The sequence below is a fragment of the Polypterus senegalus genome, chromosome 7 (genome assembly GCF_016835505.1).
Source record: "Polypterus senegalus isolate Bchr_013 chromosome 7, ASM1683550v1, whole genome shotgun sequence".
Taxonomy (NCBI): domain Eukaryota; kingdom Metazoa; phylum Chordata; class Cladistia; order Polypteriformes; family Polypteridae; genus Polypterus; species Polypterus senegalus.
The window spans coordinates 176,436,846-176,458,134 of record NC_053160.1 but is presented as its reverse complement, the minus strand read 5'-3'; the positions used below and the strand labels follow the sequence as shown (position 1 = coordinate 176,458,134).

Below are 21,289 nucleotides of genomic sequence, written 5' to 3'. Positions count from 1 at the left end.
AACACAAGATATTTTTTCTATTGTGCTTTAAGCACCACCTATTGACGGCAGTGGTGTGACCTTTGCAGTGCTTTTTATCGCTCCAAGAGGTACTCCACTGATCTTGTGACTTTAATCACAAATTCGTCTGCCCTCTGTTTTTACCATATTATATTACAGTATTCCAAACTGAATTCCTTCATTGTGTTCTTTTTTTTCTCTTTATGCTAGTGTATTAGAAAACACACTGTTAAACAAAAATTGTAAGTGAAGTGATATCTTAACAAAACATTTTTAATATGTATTTGAACTATAATACATTAATGTAAACTAAATGTTTAATTTACTAACTTGTTTACGAATTCACCATTTATTTATTTTTGTTTTTTTTTACTTCCTTCATTACAATGGACATATCTAATAGCTGTAACTGTTATCTGTAAAGTAATCACAGAAAAGAAAGTGGGTTAATCTGGTCACTTATTCAATGGAGTAGTTTTTAAAAACATCAGTCCATTTCCCCATTGTGAAACACAAGACCCTTTTCTTTACCTAGAGAATGAGGAGTCTGTCCCTTAAGTGCTCTCTGGCTGTCTGACAATGGTACTCTGAAACAAAGTCAAGCTTTTATACTTTCAGTTGGGTCTTATCTTCCTTTAGTTCTAATATCCCCCGCCACCACATAACTAAAGACAGTTCATATGTGGATATGTTTTCTCATCTATTAGTGTCTTTTGTGTTTTGTTGAGACTTGGATATATTTTTAATTATATTTTATATATATGGATGTTTTCTTTGTCTTATGCTACATATATATGCCTTATACAATTTTACATTATTTTTCTTGTCATATAATGATTTACAACGTATAAACACTGGAGCACACTAACTCTGCAAACTAAGAAAGAAATGTAATTTTATATTCTTTGCAGAAGGCATAGTGGCTTAATCACATTATAGCATTTGGGCTCTGGTGTGCCTCGTAGCTGGAGTTTGCCCTTTGTAGACTTTGCATGATGTCCGGATATTCAAGTAGGTTTTCTGAAGGAACAACAATTTCCTCACAGTGCCAAAAACCTGTTCATTTGATGTGCGATTCTAACTGAATACCATGAGGCTTTTGTAACTAAGGGCGATGGAATGGACTGGCATCCCCCTCAGATATGGTTATGCCTGTTGCTGTCCAAATATTGTTTCTAGTAAATCCATGCATTCATGTCTGTGTTACTGTGATCTATTTATTGATTTGCTAAACTTGTTAGTTTTCTTTTCACTATTTTTTCTTTTATTCTGTGGAAAAAAAATACAATTTATTTGACCTTTTCTATATTTTAAATAGCTCTGCAGTGGAATGGAGGCTGAATGGCACTTTGCTAATGTTTGCACATGTCATCTTGGAAAATGGCAATCTCATCTTGACCAATACAGATTCTACAATGGAAGGCAACTATAGCTGTCACAACAAGAAGAATCAGCTTCTGAAGGCCATATTCCTAAGACTGGGAAGTAAGTTGTTTCTGTTTAACTTTTTGTCTCAAGACTAACAGAGGATCATCGTTTTACAGTGATCTGCTTTTTACATCATATATTCCAAGGAGCTATCTATGTTACTTTTCTACTAGGACACCTGTTATATTTTCAGGAGCTGAATTTGTCCTACATGACAAACAGTTATCCATGTACACCTCAGGTGTAATAAAAGCATGTGTGGACCTTCTTTCTACTGGTGTGTACAAGTGCGGTGGCTAAAACCTAAAGCCTATAATAGCACTAACTGAAAAGGTCTAAATAACAGTACTAAACTGAAGAAGTGAAACCTTTGCATTCAATAATTACCGTGGCTGTGTAGAAAATGTGAGACAGTAAGTTATAAACTGTTAAAAAATCATTAGACAGTCACAAACATTCATTGATAACAGATGATTGTAAATGTTGACTGTAATTATAACATACACCACCAACTTTGATCAAAGCAGACTTGGATGTCTATCAAAATGTTCTATCAAAACTATATAATGTATTATTTGAGGCAATGTTGTCAGTGTGAGTTTGTGTGTGTGTGTGTGTGTGTGTGTGAGTGAATTAATGTGTTCCATCTGGCTGTTCTGTAAAGATGTCCTTGCTCAAACTTTGTAGTCTGTACTGTGATGTAAACCACTGAATAAAAATCCCATTGTTGGATGAGTTTCTGAACAAAGATACAGTAACAGTAGCATCCTCCTTTTAAATGTTATGGTAACCAGTATATACTGTAACAAATCCAATCAGTTTAAACAGTTTAAACACTACCAATCGCCTCATGCCATTTAGATGGACCATAAAAGTACTTTTCATTTATACACTAGCAATCAGTTTATACTATTTATATTAGTTGAATATGATAATAAGTTAGTAATGTTAGCAATGTTACTGAGTGCACCATTTTTGACTCCTGCAAACTCACCAGGTTAGTCTACTGTCTACTCTGTGTCACTTATTCATATTTTGTTAATTTAGAATTGCTTACAAAGATCAAACATGTTACAGTACATATGTTTCACCACAAGCTAAAAGATTAAACATTAGTGAAAGTGATATGAAAAAGCATTATTCTTCTCATGCCATTTCAAGGTGAAGGAGAGAAGGGTTCTGTAGCAGTGTTACGATTACTCCAGTTAGAGAGAGCAATCATAGATATTAAATTGCTTAAGAGATAGCAGTACAAAATGGGAAACTGAGAGAACCAAAAGGACCGGGGAGAAGTGTAGTCTGGAAAATAGGGTCTAAGAAAAGTTCAGAAGAGACAAACAGAAATTAAACATGTCAAGCAAAACACAAAAGTGGATGTGTAGTCAAAATTTTGTTGCAAAGATCTCCTCGAATTAACTTGTTTTATTTCCCCTACCTAATGCTAAATTTCCTTATTTGATTATCTTGAATCCATTGAATAGATTAAAAGGTATTCTGTGCTGTGTCACATGATCTTTATGTCACATGACCTCAACAAGCATAGCAACTATAAACACAATACTGTAGATGCACCCATGAACTGTGACAATAAAATGGTGCAGCACAAACCAAAAAACATTCACAGTGTGCTGTATACACCATCATAATGATAAAAAAATAATGTGAAAAATGCATTAACAAAAGTCAATCTTCTTTATGCCCAAAACCCATTCATAACACATGGTAGTAGTACTTCCAAACCTTGAAGCTACCTAGATGGAATGTCAGTCCATCACAGGGCATACTCATGCTCACACTCCACTGTGTAATGTGCCCGTAGGTGATATATGTGGTTAATAGTGCTGTATAAAATAAAGAATGATTCCTAAATTCACTCATCCCATGTCAATTTAGTGTCTTCTCTTCTGTAAAACGTATGTATTTGGGATATGAGTTGGGTCTAGCAAGTCAGGAGAGAGTCCAAATGGAAAAACGGAGATGCAAATAGAGTGCAAACAGATAGTGGAGGGCCACAATGTGATCTCAGATCCTTTGAGTTATGTGGCAGCAGGGCTAACCACTATACCACTCCACATTCTATTACATATAAAACAAATAGGCAAGACTAGATAACTGAGCCTTTTCATCTTTTAAAGATTAAGACAAATAAGGGAGGTCATGTCACAGTCTACAGCCCAAGTAGTTTATAGTTTATAATAAGGTAATATTGTTGACTTTGCTAGGTTAATAATTCATATCTAAGTATCAACATGATTGCTCTGCTTTATAAATGCTTCATTATTCCTTAATGGAATTTAAGTTTGCTTTTTGATGCAGAATGTAAAAAAATGAAATCCACTTCCCAAAGTATTAGTGGAAGCCACTGATAAGACTATAGACATTTTTCTCTATATGAAATATGAATTAGTTGGTAAGTACTCTGTAGAAGGAGGTAGCATTTAAGCTTTGTGGTATATAAAAGTTTGTGGGCTGCAACTCCACATACAAGTTTTCAGTTTCAGTACATGAACACTGTTAATTAATATGTCTTTATTTTATATAGTGGTTTTTATATCAATTTATTCCTTTTCATAAATAGTTTGATCCAACACATAGCCTATCAGAGTCTATCATGGAAACTTTAAGCATGTCTATGTCTGTAACTGGCCTTCCATCCATATTTATTTTCCACCTTGGACTTTATTTTGCTGAAGCAGGCTGTGGTTTTTTGAGATACTATAAAGTAAAAATTAGGTTAACAAAATGAGGGGTAGTTATAAATTTCAGTTAACTTCAAAACCGTTGATCTTGAATGGAACAAACCTTTTATAGTCATAGACAACTGATCTCACTAGAAACAGTTTTCTGCTCAATGCACTGAATGGCACAAGATGGGCTAAGTGCTTGGTCAATTAGGCACTATTGTAAAGTATTTTAAAAGTTTTTGCTTGGTGACAAATGAAACCATTTCAGTGTTGTATTTAAAAGTGTAAAAAAAACATAAAAGCTTTCCATATCTTTAAAAAAAAAGGGCTTTCCTGTTTTGCTAGTATTTACCTAAACCTCTTGTTATGCTAGTGTGATTAATTGAAAAGTATACTTAAACGTTACAGGAAGAACATAACGTATTATTTTGTTAATTGGTCATGTTTACATATGCGCATAAAGTAGAAAAATAAATACAATAATAAAATGCAATAAGCACATTTAAATTCTACTTTTTGTTGTGGTTGCTACAGATAGTAGGTAGAAGCAGAATGTTATTGTGCATAACGACTTAGGAAGCCACCTAAAACAATTAACCTAAACTAGATCCCTTCTGTTGGTAGTAGCTGACTCCTGTTTTTCATCCAGTCTTAGTGACACTAATATTTATTATGTGATGGGATGCAGCTGAGCACTCATTTCTCAGGGGTAAAGGTGAATGAACTTAGAAGAACCAAAAATGTTCTTTATACAAACATCACTGATGTTCATAATGACAGGGATACCCTCCATTAAGCTCCTTCAGGTTCTGACAGGAAATTACTCACAGTAGTCTATTCATTTGAGCTCTGTGTGTCAGACTGTATAAATAAAGACAGCATTCATAATGAAGTTTTCTTTTGCATTGGAGTTCATCGTTTGGTCATAAAGTTTGGCCCACAGGTCATCTGTAAAGAATTTAAATACAGTGGAAGAATCGTAAAAAGTATGAAAACATCTACTGTACTATGAGATTCTTGTTATTTTTATGTCCAGAAAATTTAAGCTCCAATTTAAAAAAAAAATATTATTGAAATGCATTATTTTACTAGTTTATTTACCATTAGTAATCAATAAGCCTAACCTTTACACCATGAATATTATTCACAATTATAGTCAAAAATGAACTCATAGATGACATAGTTGTGGATAATAACAACAAAACTACACTAGAAGCAACAACCAAATTAGCTTTAGAAGAAGAAGACAGTGTTATAGAGTGACCGGCCTAGGAGTCATGGCCGAAAATCAAAGAGAGGTGAAAACAGAAGAGAGGACAAGGCATGCAAAGGGAGATGTCCAGCTACTGGCTGGAATAACTCAAAAGGATGCAGTCTTTGCTGGTGTGCATTAGGTCAAGAAAAGTAGGGTTCTAATACTAATGATTATAAGCATGCCTAAAAGTATAATTTAACTGGCTGCAGAGAAATGTTGTCAGTAATGGGGGATGCTTGACTTCACTTGAAGACAAGACAAGATGGGGATGGGGAGTAAAATATTGTTACTATTATTTTTTAGCTTGTGTCTTTATCCAAGGTAATTATCAATAATAATAATAATAATAATAATAATGATCAAGAAGCATGCAAAAAGTCTCAATGCTATGCACTCTTTATACAAAGAGAATAATTGTCTTAGCACAGAACCAGATGTTTAGTGTTGCATTTCCATTTTCACCAAACCATGGTTTTCCAAGGAGCACACTGTCAGATATTATGAGCAGAGTGGGAGTGCTTGAAAGACTGAGTAGTCCCGCAGTATCTTATGAAGAGATGGGTCTTTAAAAGAGGTCTGAATGTCAGGGGAAGCCTGTTGTACACTTCAAAACTTGAAATGGACTGAACACAGTTTTTCTTGTAACTGTTTTTATTCCACATAAGAATAAACAAGTACTATGCACCCATCCATTTTCAAAACTTATATCCTGAGCAGTGTTGAAGGGAAACTGGAGCCTGTAAGCACAAGGCGCAAAGCAGGAACAACTCCTGGACAAGGCATCAATGTATCGAAGGGTGAACACACACACATACACTAGGGCCAATTTAGTAAAAGACTGTTAAAATTTGTTGTCAATTTTGATTAACTAATTAATATAATTAAATTTTGCTCCTCTAACTTCCTTCTATTATGAAATTTGTTTAAGTAAGCCTTGAACATGAACATCTTAATTCATTTCCAGGTTGTGGGTGCCACAGCTTATTCTGGTAGCAATGGGCACAAGGCTGGAACCAACAGCTTTTGTGCCATTGTAACACTTATTTTAAAATTACCCTGTTATGTACAGTGGTGCTTGAAAGTTTGTGAATCCTTTAAAATTGTCAATATGTCTGCACAAATATGACCTAAAACATCATCAGATTTTCACTCAAGTCCTAAAAGTAGAAAAAGAGAAACCAGTTAAACAAATGAGACAAAAATATTATACTTGGTCATTTATTTATTAAGGAAAATGATCGAATATTACATATTTGTCAATGGCAAAAGTATGTGAACCTTTGCTTTCAGTATCTGGTGTGACCCCCAACTTGCAGCAATAACTGCAACTAAACGTTTCCGGTAACTTTTAATCATTCCTGCACACCGACTTGGAGGAATTTTAGCCCATTTCTCCGTACAGAACAGCTTCAACTCTAGGATGTTGGTAGGTTTCCTCACATTAACTGCTCACTTCAGGTCCTTCCAAAACATTTCAATTGGATTAAGGTCTGGACTTTGACTTGGCCATTCCAAGACATTAACTTTATTCTCCTTTAACCATTCTTTGGTAGGACGACTTGTGCGCTTTGGGTTGTTGTCTTGCTGCATGTCCCTCCTTCTCTTGAGATTCAGTTCATGGACAGATGTCCTGACATTTTCCTTTAAAATTCTCTGATATAATTCAGAATTCATTGTTCCATCAATGAAGGCAAGCCGTCCTGGCCCAGATGCAGCAAAACAGGCCCAAACCATGATACTACCACCACCATGTTTCACAGATGGGATAAGGTTCTTATGATGGAATGCAGTGTTTTCCTTTCTCCAAACATAACGCTTTTCATTTAAACCAAAAAGTTCTATTTTGGTCTCATCCGTTCACAAAACATTCTTCCAATAGCCTTCTGGTTTGTCCACGTGATCTTTAACAAACTGCAGACGAGCAGCAATGTTTTTTTTGGAGAACAGTGGCTTTCTCCTTGCAACCCTGCCATGCACACCATTATTGTTCATTGTTGTCCTGATGGTGGACTCATGAACATGAACAATAGCCAATGTGAGAGAGGCCTTCAGTTGCTTAGAAGTTACCCTGAGGTCCTCTGTGACCTTGCCGACTATTACATGTCTTGCTCTTGGAGTGATCTTTGTTGGTCGACCACTCCTGGGGAGGGTAACAATGGTCTTGAATTTCCTCCATTTGTACACAATCTGTCTGACTGTGGATTGGTGGAGTCCAAACTCATTAGAGATGGTTTGGTAACCTTTTCCAGCCTGATGAGCATCAACAACTCTTTTTGTGAGGTCCTCAGAAATCTCCTTTGTTCGTACCATAATACACTTCCACAAACGTGTTGTGAAGAGCAGACTTTGACAGATTCCTGTTCTTTAAATAACACAGTTGTGCCCACTCACACCTGATTGTCATCCCATTGATTGAAAACACCTGACTCGAATTTCACCTTCAAACTAACTGATCGTCCATGAGGTTCACATACTTTTGCCACTCACAAATATGTAATATTTGATCATTTTTCTCAATAAATAAATGACCAAGTATAATATTTTTGCCTCATTTGTTTAAATGGTTTCTCTTTATCTACTTTTAGGACTTGAGTGAAAATCTGATGATGTTTTAGGTCATATTTATGCAGAAATATAGAAAATTCTAAAGGGTTCACAAACTTTCAAGCACAAATGTATGAACAGAATGTATTTCATTTGTATTTGTCAAGCTATAAATGTTAAATAGTCCTCTCTTCAAGGCCAAAACAGAATTAAGTTCAACATTAAGGTTTTATTTTTTAATGAAAAGTAATCCTTACAAAACGTTATTAGATGATATGTTACTTTTCCGTGATTATGCTATATAAAGATATATACTAGTAACTTTATGTATTTTTAAACACTATATATAAATTACTACTATACCTGTATATGTTGCAGAATTAACAGCTAACATAACACACATACACATACAAACTCACACTAGGGTCAATTCAGAATTGCCAGTTATCCTAAGACACATGTTCTTGGGAAGTGGGAAGATACCCAGAGTAAAATACATGTAGACATGAGAAAACTAACTAATTTGAACCTAGAACAGGGGAGCATGAGGCTCATGTATAAATGGGACTCAAACCATTTACTTATATTCAACAAATATAACTTTTTTAATTGATGTAAACCATAATGCTCTCTGTCAGCAAAGTAGCTTCATACTTTTTTACATATCAGCTAAATTCATTAGATATTCATAGGTAGACACTATATATATATATATATATATATATATATATATATATATATATATATCAACATAATGCTAGGAATTTTTACTTGCAAAGTCATTTGCATTTAGAGCAACATGTTTACTCAATTCTAAAAAGCACTTTTTTAGCATTTTATTGTTTCTAAAATGTGAACCCAGCTGCAGGGGATACACAAGGCAGTGTATTTCTTCGATAAGCCCGGATAAATGGGGAGGGTTACGTCAGGAAGGGCATCCGGTGTAAAAGCGGGGACAAGGAAGGTAAAGAGAGTGGAACTGAGGGTAAGAACTTTGAATGTTGGCAGTATGACTGGTAAGGGGAGAGAGTTAGCAGATATGATGGAGAGAAGGAAGGCTGATATATTACAAATTCAGAGAGGCGAGATTGCGTTGATTTGGACATGTGCGGAGGAGAGTTGCTGAGTATATTGGAAAAAGGATGTTAAGGATAGAGCTGCCAGGTAAGAGGAACAGAGGAAGGCCTACGAGGAGGTTTATGGATAGGGAGAGAGAGGACATGCAGGTGATGGGTGTGACAGAACAAGATGATGAGGACAGAAAGATATGGAACAAGATGAACCGCTGTGGCAACCCCTAACGGGAGCAGCCAAAAGAAGAAGAAGATTGTTTCGTTTTCGAATCAAAATGATGTACAGGTAGTGTTCATCTTACTGTCTGTTGTCTTATTCATACAGTATGTGTTAATATATAAACTAAAGACCTTGGAATAGTTGTTACTACAGAAAAAAATTATATATATATATATATATATATATATATATATATATATATATATATATATATATATATATATATATATATATATCAGGAAATCCACAAAGACAGCAAATGAATCACATAGTTTTTAATTCCTATGCTTTTGATTCCTAGCAGGACAGATCATCACAGGAAAATGATTAGACTTACAGGAACCCAAGGCATATACATACACACACATAATATGGTCTGACTTAATGAATACATTTATAATAACAATTATTAATATTTTATGCCTTTTAAACTATATGACTTTTTGGTGTAATGATTAACCACTGGGGCCAACCATTATATTTTTCCAGAAATGGATATATTTGTTTTTACTCTAACCATCTTTGTTATACATTGTTTCTGTTCACAATAAAACAGATGCTCCAGGACTTCTCCATGTTCAGTGCAGAGCATCCAATCATTACAGTATTACCTGTTTCTGGAAGCAACATATAAAGACTCTTCTGCCCACAAAATACATCACCACTTTCAGGTAAGAAAACATTCATTTTGATAACACTTATTAGCATATGTGAAACTTTCATTGCGCTGGAGTGCTGCATACTGATTAGTGCTTTCGTGTATTAACAGATGTAGGAATGCAAGTTCAGTTCTGGACTGATCACGATGCCTGTACACATTCTCAGCATATTTGTTTGATTCTTGACCGGATCTAAATTGCTGCTATTGTGTGTATGTGTGTGTGTGTGTGTGTGTGTGTGTGAGAGAGACTGTGGCCAGTTCCTACTTTCTACTTTTTTTCAAAATGCTACCCGGATAGGTTTCAGCTCTTACCTGAACTTGATAAAGTATAAGAATTCTTAGAAATATGACCAAAATATATCTGCACACACACACACACAGTGAATGTTTGTTTTTAACTGTGTAAACGGTTGTGTGACCTGTTCAGTTTAAAAATAGAAAACACTTATATTTTAAGGCCCATTTCTTTAGCTGCTAGGCCACTCTGAATGCCAGCCTCAGGCAACTCAATAATTGTTAAAAAAAACTTATCAAGTTAGCCATCACTTGCTCAACTCATGCCAGTTGAAAAGACTAACAGAGTACCTTCACCTGATTTCTGTAATTTTAAGAAATACTATCACATCCTGTATACATTACACTATTTGAAGGGTCTGTTTGGTTCAACCTCGGTCATTGTGTTTTATTGTGTAAATATTTTGTTCGTTTTTCTTAATAGCATGTAAGTTAGAGGAGCAAACATATTTCCTCTATATCTTATTTTATGAGGGTGTTCATACTTATGGCATAACTATACCTTCATATTAAGAATAAGTAAATCTTGTTTTGGACATCTGTGATCTTCTTTCTAACAAGATGCTTGTATTTTAGTTTGATACAGCGCTCTACACTATTATACTTTAAAAAAGGGCCAGTGGCAATTTTCACATTTGTGAAAAAGTTGCTCTGAGATGACATAAACAACAGTCACGATAGGGGTCACTGGTAATAAACATTAAAACAATATATGTGCCATTCAGTGCTTGTTAATTTTTGTCAATAAGGCCAGAACCATGGTAACTAAAGATTTTAAGAAACTGTATTACTTTTCTGCTACTGTAATTATTTTTTTTTTTATATATATATTTTAGTGACGCCATAAACACATTTGAGACATGCCACCAGGAACCTCTAGAAATCAATGTATGCACAATAAAAAACCCAAACTCCTGGCATCCTTCTCATCTTGTCAATATCACAGAGATCAATCCACTTGGAGCAAGCTTCACTTTATTTAGAATACAGTTTCTAGACATTGGTAAGTTGCTTGGTTGATATTACTGTGTTTGTGATGATACATTTACAAGTTACAAAAAACTATTTTGCCATCTGTAACTAAGTAAAAATATCAGGACACAATTTGTTTTCTTATGTTATGACTGGATATATTCTTTCCAGAGTAGTTTTGAACTATATATAATTATGACTGTTAGTTTCAATTTCTAACTGAGTCATGTCTACTTAAATATATTCAATTACAAAGGTCCACTTTTATTCAACAAGAATGGGCTCTACATTAATCCTTCCGGATCAGGGTTTGACTTTTTCTTTCTTTCTAGTATAAATACGCTGGCTTTCCCACTTAGGGTGAGAGCTGAAATTGGTAAATATGACTTTTGTCTTTTTTGGAAAATAGGAAAACATAAATTCTTTCAAACCCAGGAAAGTGCTCCCAACTTCCACACAATTTTGAAAGGGTGTGTTAACGAAGACTTGCTACTATGGAGCTTTGCAACTACAGCATGACCTTAGCAACTGTCTACACTTCCGAAGTTTTGAATGGGGTCCATTCAGTTTCATATTTATAACTTTCTGTGAGATGGAGAGGAGTCAGAATAATTCCAAAAAATGCATCCATTAGACGTACTCAGGACACCTCACTACTTATTCATGTCTTCTGGGTCTGTCCAGCAGATGTTTCTCTGAAATAGCTCAGCTTATCTACTGTATTTACCAGAGTAAAGAGAAAATATATCTTTCAGTTACTTCTACTATATTAAGAGTTGAAATTTGTATTCTTGTCACAGGCTGGCACAAAAACCTAATAACAATTTACTTCTTGGATTCACATTGGCCAGATCATCCCTTCAGATTGTAGCCTTGCTAATTCTAGATACTACTGCTACAATCCCACCACTAGATTACAAAAGTATCTGTGCAGCACTGATGTTCTTTCACCACCCACAAAGCAAAGGGGCAGGATTGGGTAGCATGCCTGTGATATGACAATCAGCTGCCCAAAACAGCCATTCTGATACTCACAGTGTTTGGTTCAACATCAGTTAGAAATCAACATTTTTGTTAAATAATATGGTGAAAAACAGGTAACACCACACACTTGCCAATGGACAATTGTATCAATACCTCCATTAGGCAATCATACACTTTGTGCCCATGATGAAAGTATAAAAAAAGACAGAAGGTACTGCTTCTTATTTTAAAGAAATGATACTTTATACATAGCTTTGACCATTTTTTTGGATTTTGATTCTTTGTCCAAGCTCTCAAATCAGCCTTTACTACAGTGGTTGCCTGTACTGTAAAGGAGTATGGCAAAATTCACCCTCTTCCTTCAGAATGCTGTTACTGTAACCTGACTATCTGCTGTCATTCCTTATTTCTTGTTAACTATTCATACAACACAGATCCTCTGATGACAGTCTTCTCTCAATTCCAAAGACCTGTTTTAAAACTCTTGCTAAAGACTCATTCAGTTTTGTAGCTCTAATCCTCAGGTCTGTTTGTAAGCTCCTTCAGCAGACTCATGCAGATCTTGCATAAGGGCTCCACTTTTCTCAGTTGAATTCCTATTTCACTGTTTTGTAACTGCTAAAGTATCCTAATAACAAAATAATTCAGTCATCTCAGGCTGTTCACTTACTCCACTGTACTATTCTGTTGTTTTTTACTTGTTTACACTTTAGTTTTTAATTGTAATATGCAAGCAAAAGCTCTTGTATTCACTGTTTATTATGAAATGTACTCTTGTTTTATATTTAAAGGACTGTGCAATAAAGATTATTATCTTGACTTTTAAAGTTATAAAAATGTTTTTAGATGACCTTTAATAAGGACATTTAGGTGAGCCATGTGTACAGTATCAACTTAAATTTGGAAATAGATGGATGGGGACTTACTAAGACTAGCACAAGCGTTTCTGGTTTCTACAGTTGAAGTTTTAGGCTTCAAACGCCTGTCATTAAAGTTTTGATTATTTTTGGAACATTCTTATTAGACATATTTTTTTTATTCAATTAAAATGTATAACAGCAATTGAAGTGTATTTCATAAAAGTTTGGCACATTTTAACTACACATACTATTTTTTCAAAGGGAAACTACTGTGTAATTTGATGTTACAGCCATACTTTTTCATAGACATAACACTTCCCAGCAAATACATATAAATAAAACAGAATGGCTGTAAAAAGTATTAGTAGTTAGCACAGTTGCTGTTAGAGGTTACTCTTACTTTAAGAATTGTTTTATTATGACTGCTTTCTGTGTCATTTTGTTCCTGACAAAGAATGCTAACCTTGATTCACAATAAACTGTGTTTAAAAAGAAAAAAAATTCCAGCCTTTATATTTATTATTTTCCTTGTCTAAATTTAGTATGTTGTTGATTGCACGGAACAGCCTTCCCATTTTCCATTTTATATATCTTTCAGTTATTTGTTTTTAACACGTTGACTGCCACAGCGACAACAGATAAATTTGTTCCTGATCCCACTGCAAAATCAGGGTGTTATTTTAATAACACTAATTAAATAAATTTTGTTATTGAGTAAAACTCTCAGTAAAAATGTATTTTCTCAAAAAAAAATCTATTTGAATTAACTCATAGTTGCCACATGAGAATTTTCATATTTGGCAGTCAATGTGTTAAATTGTGATAGCATCGTTGACCCAAGCTTTGGACCAGAACTGCTATCTCTAGGTTCGTTAGACATGGCGAAGTGAGATAGCAATGGTGGCATACTGGTTTATATTCATGCCTCATAAATCTTGGGACCGTTGTGTTTTTTTATTCTAGGTAGAACACTTCACATAGATTGTAGACTTCAGTGTCCATGATGGGGCCATTCTAGTTTCTTACCACAAGCCACAAATGGCATGTCTGATTTTCTGTTAGTGCTAAAATGGCCTAGTGTGAGTGAGAGTTCTCTGTGATGAACTGACATCCACTCTAATGGTGGTTCCTGTGTTGTACCTAGCATTGCCAGGATGTCTGGGTTCCAAATGACCACATGATGACATAAACAAGTCCTGAAAAAGAATAGATGGAAATACCTGACTTGTCCAAACTACTAAATGGGTGGTATTTGAGATAACTGTTTGCAATGTCACCCGCTCTTATTTAAATAAATACCTAAAAACACTTTGTATAGCTTTAAACGAATTAATAAAGGCTAACCGATGGACACCATATTCTCAGTGTAACCTGCATCCTGAAGTTCACTTCTATTAAAAAGACAGGTGTATCATTTGAAAAATCAGCACAAATATTTTTCCGTTGGATGGATACACTAACAAATGGTCGAAATTACGAACATGTTTGATGGATGTATACAATGCAGCTTTTGATTACTAATTAGCCAATCACAAAAAAAAAGCATCCACTTGTTAAGTATGACTAGTGTAAGTAGTTTAGAATGTTGTTTGTTTATGATGACTTACGGTGACCTATAATCATTACTTTGTTCTTATGTTTCTTATTTAATAGTGAAGCCTGATCCCCCTGAATTCATCACAACAGAGCCCATCCCAAATTACCCCAAACGACTAAGGGTGTTGTGGAAGTACCCAGCCTCCTGGCCTGAAGAAGATCATTTTCGCCTTAAATTCCAGCTTGAATACAAGCCACTGATGTTGAGTTCCTGGTCTGTGGTGAGTTTTTACTTATGGTCAGTGGTCAGCATCCTGTGGTTTGTGGCAAGATGACAAATACTATGGTTTCAACTATTTCACTGCATTCATAAAATAATAAAAACAATTTCAGCAGCAGTGCAGTGAAGACTTCAAAGGAAAGACTAATAGGCAGTATGACTTTTATGTATAACTTTGGCAAAAATACACGTCCTTCATATGATTCAGTATACACTTTTGGTTTGTTGCATTCACTCATTAAATTGCAAAAATTACCACATACCAATATCTATCCATTCTGTGATCTGCTTATCCCGTTTGTAATAACTACTTTTAATTATATTACTAGCTAATTTGTTGTATATCAACTGTTTTCTATAAAGACTGATTTAAACTTTCTGTGGAAGTGAACTTTTGCTCCATTTAAAGCAAAAAAAAAAAACTTAAATCAAGGCAAAATCAGAAAAACTATGCAATTGTGCAAATTCTTAGGAAGAGGAACACACCGAGTTCTGTTTTATACAGTAACAATTTCAGGAAGTGTGTAGCCATCTTCAAAGTTTTATCATGAGGTCTGTTCTTGTGAGGGCCATGTATATTCATGAAATTATTTTTTCCTAAATAGAGTGCCTGAATTAACAAAAATATCATGCTACAATGATCAGTGGTTCGTACCCAGATGTGTGTTGGTCCATGTCAATGAAAAAACTGCAGTGTTAAAACACATTTTTTGAACACCAGAGTACAAACAATGAACAATCCACTCTGACTTACCTCTACTAGAAATGCTGACTTTATCATCTACTCCTTCATTCAATCAGAATTTAAATACGAAGACTAAATGGAAGGTTTTGTTATTTGTTCAGAACTGCATCTCATGATTTACCTAAGGATGTTAGAATGATACTAGAATTACTTCCCTAATCCTGTTATCTAATATACTGTGTTTTTATTCAACACCCATTTTTTGCTTAATCCAGGTGGAAACTACGAAGAGGGAAGAAACACTGAAAGATGTGCTTGCTGGCCATATTCATGTAATCCGAGTAAGAGCTAAGGATTTCTTAGATGCTGGAAACTGGAGCGATTGGAGTCCTGAAATAACTGCTCAAGCTTGGATTGGTAAGAACTTTTTCTTTGACTGCACTATTTATGTGAAAGAAGCCATTTTTCCCATCTGTTCAACTTTCAGGGGTAAAGGTGGCAAGAAGGTAAAAAGCTGCCAACAGATATGTGTGTGTGTGTGTGTGTGCACATATACTTGTCATTTTTATATGTACTGTGTGTGTGTGTTATATATATATATATATATATATATATATATATATATATATATACATGTGGCTGGAAATCCACAAAGGGAGCAAATTAATTACATATCTTAAAATAGTTTTTTTTCATAAGCTTTCGATTCCTACCAGGAACCATCATCAGAGGAAAATGATCAGACTTACAGTAAACCAAGGCGGGTGGGTCCAGATCTAATTATGCAATTTTCATTACGCTATAACTTATTAAGTTTATTACATAGAAAATCACCCGAAAAATCCCGGACCATCAAGAAGTGTGCGAACTGACAACATGAAGAATCGTCTTTGCGCCAAACTGGAATCATCCCTACATAAATCGAAAGTCATCCAGACGATCTGGACCACCCTATATAGCAAATAAGGGTGGGACGGATAGATGGATGTGGGGGAGGCGGGGAAGGTTTGAAGAGTGTTGGTCACAAAGTCTTATTTATTATCTGCATGTTCTTCTTTTTAAGCCTGCATATGCTAGGTTCATGTTCAAATGTCTGTCAAAGGCATTTTCTTTGGTTAACCATGTCTCAGTCAATTCTCTGGCACTTTTAGTATTATCCTTGAATTTTGCTTTCACGCTTAAATGTGTGTCCAATCGTACTTGTTATGTGTATAGATCGTGGGTCCTTTCTTCCTCACTGCATTGTGATGTTCCTGTATAAGTGTTTGTGTTGTCTGCCCTACGTATACCGCTGAGCATGCATTACATGGTATGTTGTAAACTGCGTTCTGTTTCTCTGCTGCTTTCTTGCTTTTAGCATTTAAAATAAATGTGCACAGTGTGTTCATAGTCATGTGCACTGCTTTGATGCCTGCTTTGCACAAGGAAATGTGCTGTACCTCCTGATACCCCATGATGATAAGGAAGTGTGTGCCAGGTGGGATGGGAGGGCCAAGTTAGAATGGGTTAGGAATAAAAATACTATTTTAAAATACGTGATTCATTTGGCTCCTTTGTGGATTTGCAGCTACAAATATGCAAACTGTATCACAGACTTTCACCTCCATCATACAGTATGTATATATATATATATATATATATATATATATATATATATATATATATATGTAATAAAATGTATATTGTTTTATTGTATAGTGTAATATTTTATATATATTTTTCCAGCACCATTGTAAAAACATGGAAATTTTATAGAGATTGCTTGCCATGCTGGTATCTTGTGTCTGCCATACAACATTGCTTTTAAGAATCCCATACCAAATGGTAATATTTGTGTTATAATCACAAACACAATGCATTTTATTTCTAAAATGTTTTTGATGTTCCATTTTTTGGAATGACAGACACATAGCAACCGGACAGACAAAGAGACAGACGCTTATGCTTTTCATTAAGGTGGATAGTAATGTGCTAAAATTAAATATGCCAGGAAAGTGTTATTTCAGTAGTAATAGGATGCACAGTGAGTGACTACTTACAAGATAATTTCAATAAGCATAAAAAATATAAAATAAACCTTTCAAACTATTTGAAATGCTTTACTATCAGTAAAATAGTACCTGTCACTATTTTAAAAAGTTTCATAGCATTCTCAAAGCTACTTAATCCAATTCAGGTATGCCAGAGACTAGGCCTAACCCTAGCAGAATTTGGTGCAAAGCTAGGCACCAGTCAAATAACAAAGTGAGATTGTTATTTGTCAGTGTTTGACACGTGTTAGTGAGTGTTAGTAATTTAATGTGGATTGCTTAATAAAGTAAAACAAAAAAGTTAATAGAAACATTCCTTAAATATTGTGCTACATTTTGACTCAACAGTATCCCACAGTTTAGCAACACATTCATGTTGTAATTGAGATGTGGAAATTGTAAGGGTCATTGGAGTAAACTGAAATCACATTTATGTTCATAGAACCAGTTTAAGATGATATGTGGTTTGCAACATGGTTTATTAAATAGCTGGAAATATCTGCACAGTGCTGCTGTAAAAAAAATGTGATTTGTGGCCTTTTTGTGAGCATTAACAAATCTGGCCATTCTCCGCTGAACTGCGGTTTTATCCGTGTAAGTGCCACTCACTGGATGTTTTTTGTTTATAGCACCATATCCTGTAAACTTTAGATCCTGTAGTGTATGAAAAAATCATACTAAGCCACCTAGAATTACCACTTATGGCACCAAAGTTACTGATATCACATGCCTTGCCCATTGAAATATCTAGTGGAAGATATACTCATTTAATTGGCTGTTAGAAGAGCAGGCTATTTCTTTAACAAAACGATATACCTCACATTGTGGTCATAGTCACTACGTGTTGTGTTCGATTGTTCATATTTCAACATTATGCTCTGTGTTTATGTTGCTTTTTTATATTATTATTTTTAATTACTGTATAATGTCCTGGCCTGATAAGCTGAAGTGAGCTTAATAAGGATAATTTGAACTGAAAATATGGTATAACATAACTTGAATGTTTCACTGTCATACTGCAATATGCCTAGACGTCCTAATTAAAATATGTCAGAAAAAAGAGCAACAGTATACCATAAGAAGGGGAACAAGTATGCTGCACATTTGGCCTTCTAAACATATGAACCAAGTTTTTGGAACTGCAATAGAAACCAAATTGAACTTTTCTTTAAAAAAAAACTTGCTGTTGTATGAGTTGGATTTAAAGAATAAATCTGAATTAGTACTGTTTTAAAATATTTTGTAGCAATTCGGAGACCCTGTGGCTTTATATCCTAAACCAATTACTTTGTTATTTAGCTGAACCATTTTCTGAACCGACTTCACAGCCTGTGGATTATGAAAGTATAAACACAAAGCAAGAAACATCAGATCTTTCATCTACTTCACAAGCAAAAGGTAGGGTTTAATTTGTCCTTGACTTTTTTCCTTCAATACAGTATACATTATTTTGTATTTAAATGCTATAAATTTAAAAATGAAGCACATGCTGCCTTTAGAAAGACAAAGAGTATTATTAAACACGTTTTTATCTCAGTTTAACATTGTAGGACTATTAGCACTCCTACCACTTGATTCAGCAACATTTTACATCTTCAGGCCATAAGATAACCCAAAAGCTGCTTTAACTGACAACTGTATGAACAACTGTATACATGTTTTTATATATATTTTATTAATTTAGTGCTGTATTCATGATTCTGTGGTGGGCTGGCGCCCTGCCCGGGGTTTGTTTCCTGCCTTGCGCCCTGTGTTGACTGGGATTGGCTCCAGCAGACCCCCGTGACCCTGTAGTTAGGATATAACGGGTTGGATAATAGATGGATGAATGGATGTATTTATGATCTGTGTTGTATGGGGTATATGTTATTGGTATTGTACTACTCTCACTAAATAGGAGACATAGAAGTAAGAATTTCACTAAGTACACGACAATAAATTTAAACTTGAACTTGAGTTTGATGGGCATCCCAACAAGGAAGGTGGATGGTTCCTTGCTGGGAGGCCTCAAGAGGTCAATCTGGCATCCCAGCCAAAAAGGGAAAGGGCACACCCAAATGGGACTTCTCAAGGGGATGGATGCACAGCCCGGACAGAGAAGAAGAATCCTTACCCGAATGGGAGGCCCCAGAAAAATGGACAGGTGTCCTGACCAGACAGGATTCCAGTACCTTCCCTGGATGGGAGAAAAGAAGAGAAGGACAGGGAAGGACCATCTCCAAGAGATGTTTACTCTCCCATGGCGCCAGAGGGCACTAGCCCTCCATATTGGCGCCCATTTGGGAACCAGCAGGGGAGTGCCGGGAGTTGGTCCGGCAGCCCAGCCTTGCTGTGGTCCAAGGATAGATAGATAGATAGATAGATACTTTATTAATCCCAAGGGGAAATCCCAAGGGTGCTGAAAAAGGATGCTGCAGATAGATGCACTCCCCAATATATTGGGCTACCATATGACCCGGAAGTACTCCCAACAAGCAGCAGCCCTGGCACCAGAAAAATTCCCAGGTCCTCAGTACAAGGCACCACACTCCCTTCTCCAGGCGAGTTGGAGCTGGGAGGAAAGATAGCAACACTCAACTGGAGGAGGGTAGTTCAGTTGTGAAAGGAGAGGGAGCTGGAAGAAATAAAAACTTGTGGTTTGTGTTCATACCAAGGTATTTTTGTAAACTATCATTAATTTGAATTCAGGACTGTATTTTTTGTACCTGTGTTTGCGGTTTGTGGCTAACTGACGCTCTGGTTCCATTACAATTGTTAAGGCCAGTGGCACACTATATGTCTTCAAGTTGTAACTACTGCAGTAGCTGGATCTCATTGCCTTGAGCTTGCTATATTTTGGCAGCCAAACAGCATGCTTCCCAGCAATGCCAGTGGTTGCACAAATGTTTTCCAAATATGATCAGCAGCAGGATTTTTTCCATTTTACGATGGTATGACAAATATGAGACATAAGACAGACAAGTGCATTGTTCAAAACACTTCACTCTTCATTGTGTACATTGTTCTTCCAATGCATTGAGCGCTCACTGGTTGTCTGCTCCCACAAACAATACATGTTGCAGTCACAGGACCAGCTCAACTGTCTACATCTTCCTAAGATCATCTAAATGATGCTGTATACTGTATTGTGATGCTAGCTTAAGGAAAGGGGGATCGGGCTTTTACGGAGGCTGCTTCTTTTCTTTCAAAATTTAGAATGGCTTGCCTTCTATTAGGTCTGCCCCAACATTGGCCATTTTTAACTCATCATTAAAGTCTTATTGGTTCTTGCTGGCATTTGACTGGGCAAGAGGTTGACATAATGTTTTGTACATGTTGGCACATATATATTCATGATTTAAATATTTATGGGTTTTTTTTGTTTATATTTTATGAGCTGGTTAGTTATGTTTTCAGTTCTGTGGTATGTATATTTATTTTAACTGCTTCTTTTACCTTTTAATGTAAAGCATTTTGGTTCAGTTTCAGCTTTTGTAAATGTGCTTTATAAATAAAGTTTGACTTGACTAAGGCTGACAAATTCAGTATTCTTCTTAGTCCATTCAAAGATATAAAAAAAGAAAAGTTTCCAAAGTCTTCACATAGTTTTTACTGATCTCCAAAATGTTCCATCTGTTTTCTTAAATAAGGTTTTACAGTCCTTTATGGAACAGTGGGGAGGCAGATCCTAATGTGTATGGTTAGGAACAAGCCAGAAGTAACCTGGCATGGACTCATCAGAGAACACTTTTTTTGTACAGAAACCCACATTCTATACACATAGCTTGCACATCTTTAGGGTGT

At 35.5% G+C, this 21,289-nt stretch overlaps 1 protein-coding gene across 1 annotated transcript in view; it reads left to right on the top strand.

The window, feature by feature from the left end:
* Positions 1–21,289, top strand: part of il11ra (interleukin 11 receptor, alpha) — a 190,222-nt gene that overhangs the window by 146,269 nt on the left and 22,664 nt on the right. Inside the window, exons 4-9 of the mRNA XM_039759653.1 lie at positions 1,319–1,485; positions 9,761–9,875; positions 10,996–11,162; positions 14,629–14,792; positions 15,752–15,893; positions 18,806–18,904. Of these exons, the coding sequence (XP_039615587.1) occupies positions 1,319–1,485; positions 9,761–9,875; positions 10,996–11,162; positions 14,629–14,792; positions 15,752–15,893; positions 18,806–18,904 (854 nt within the window). The remainder of the gene's footprint in view (positions 1–1,318; positions 1,486–9,760; positions 9,876–10,995; positions 11,163–14,628; positions 14,793–15,751; positions 15,894–18,805; positions 18,905–21,289) is intronic.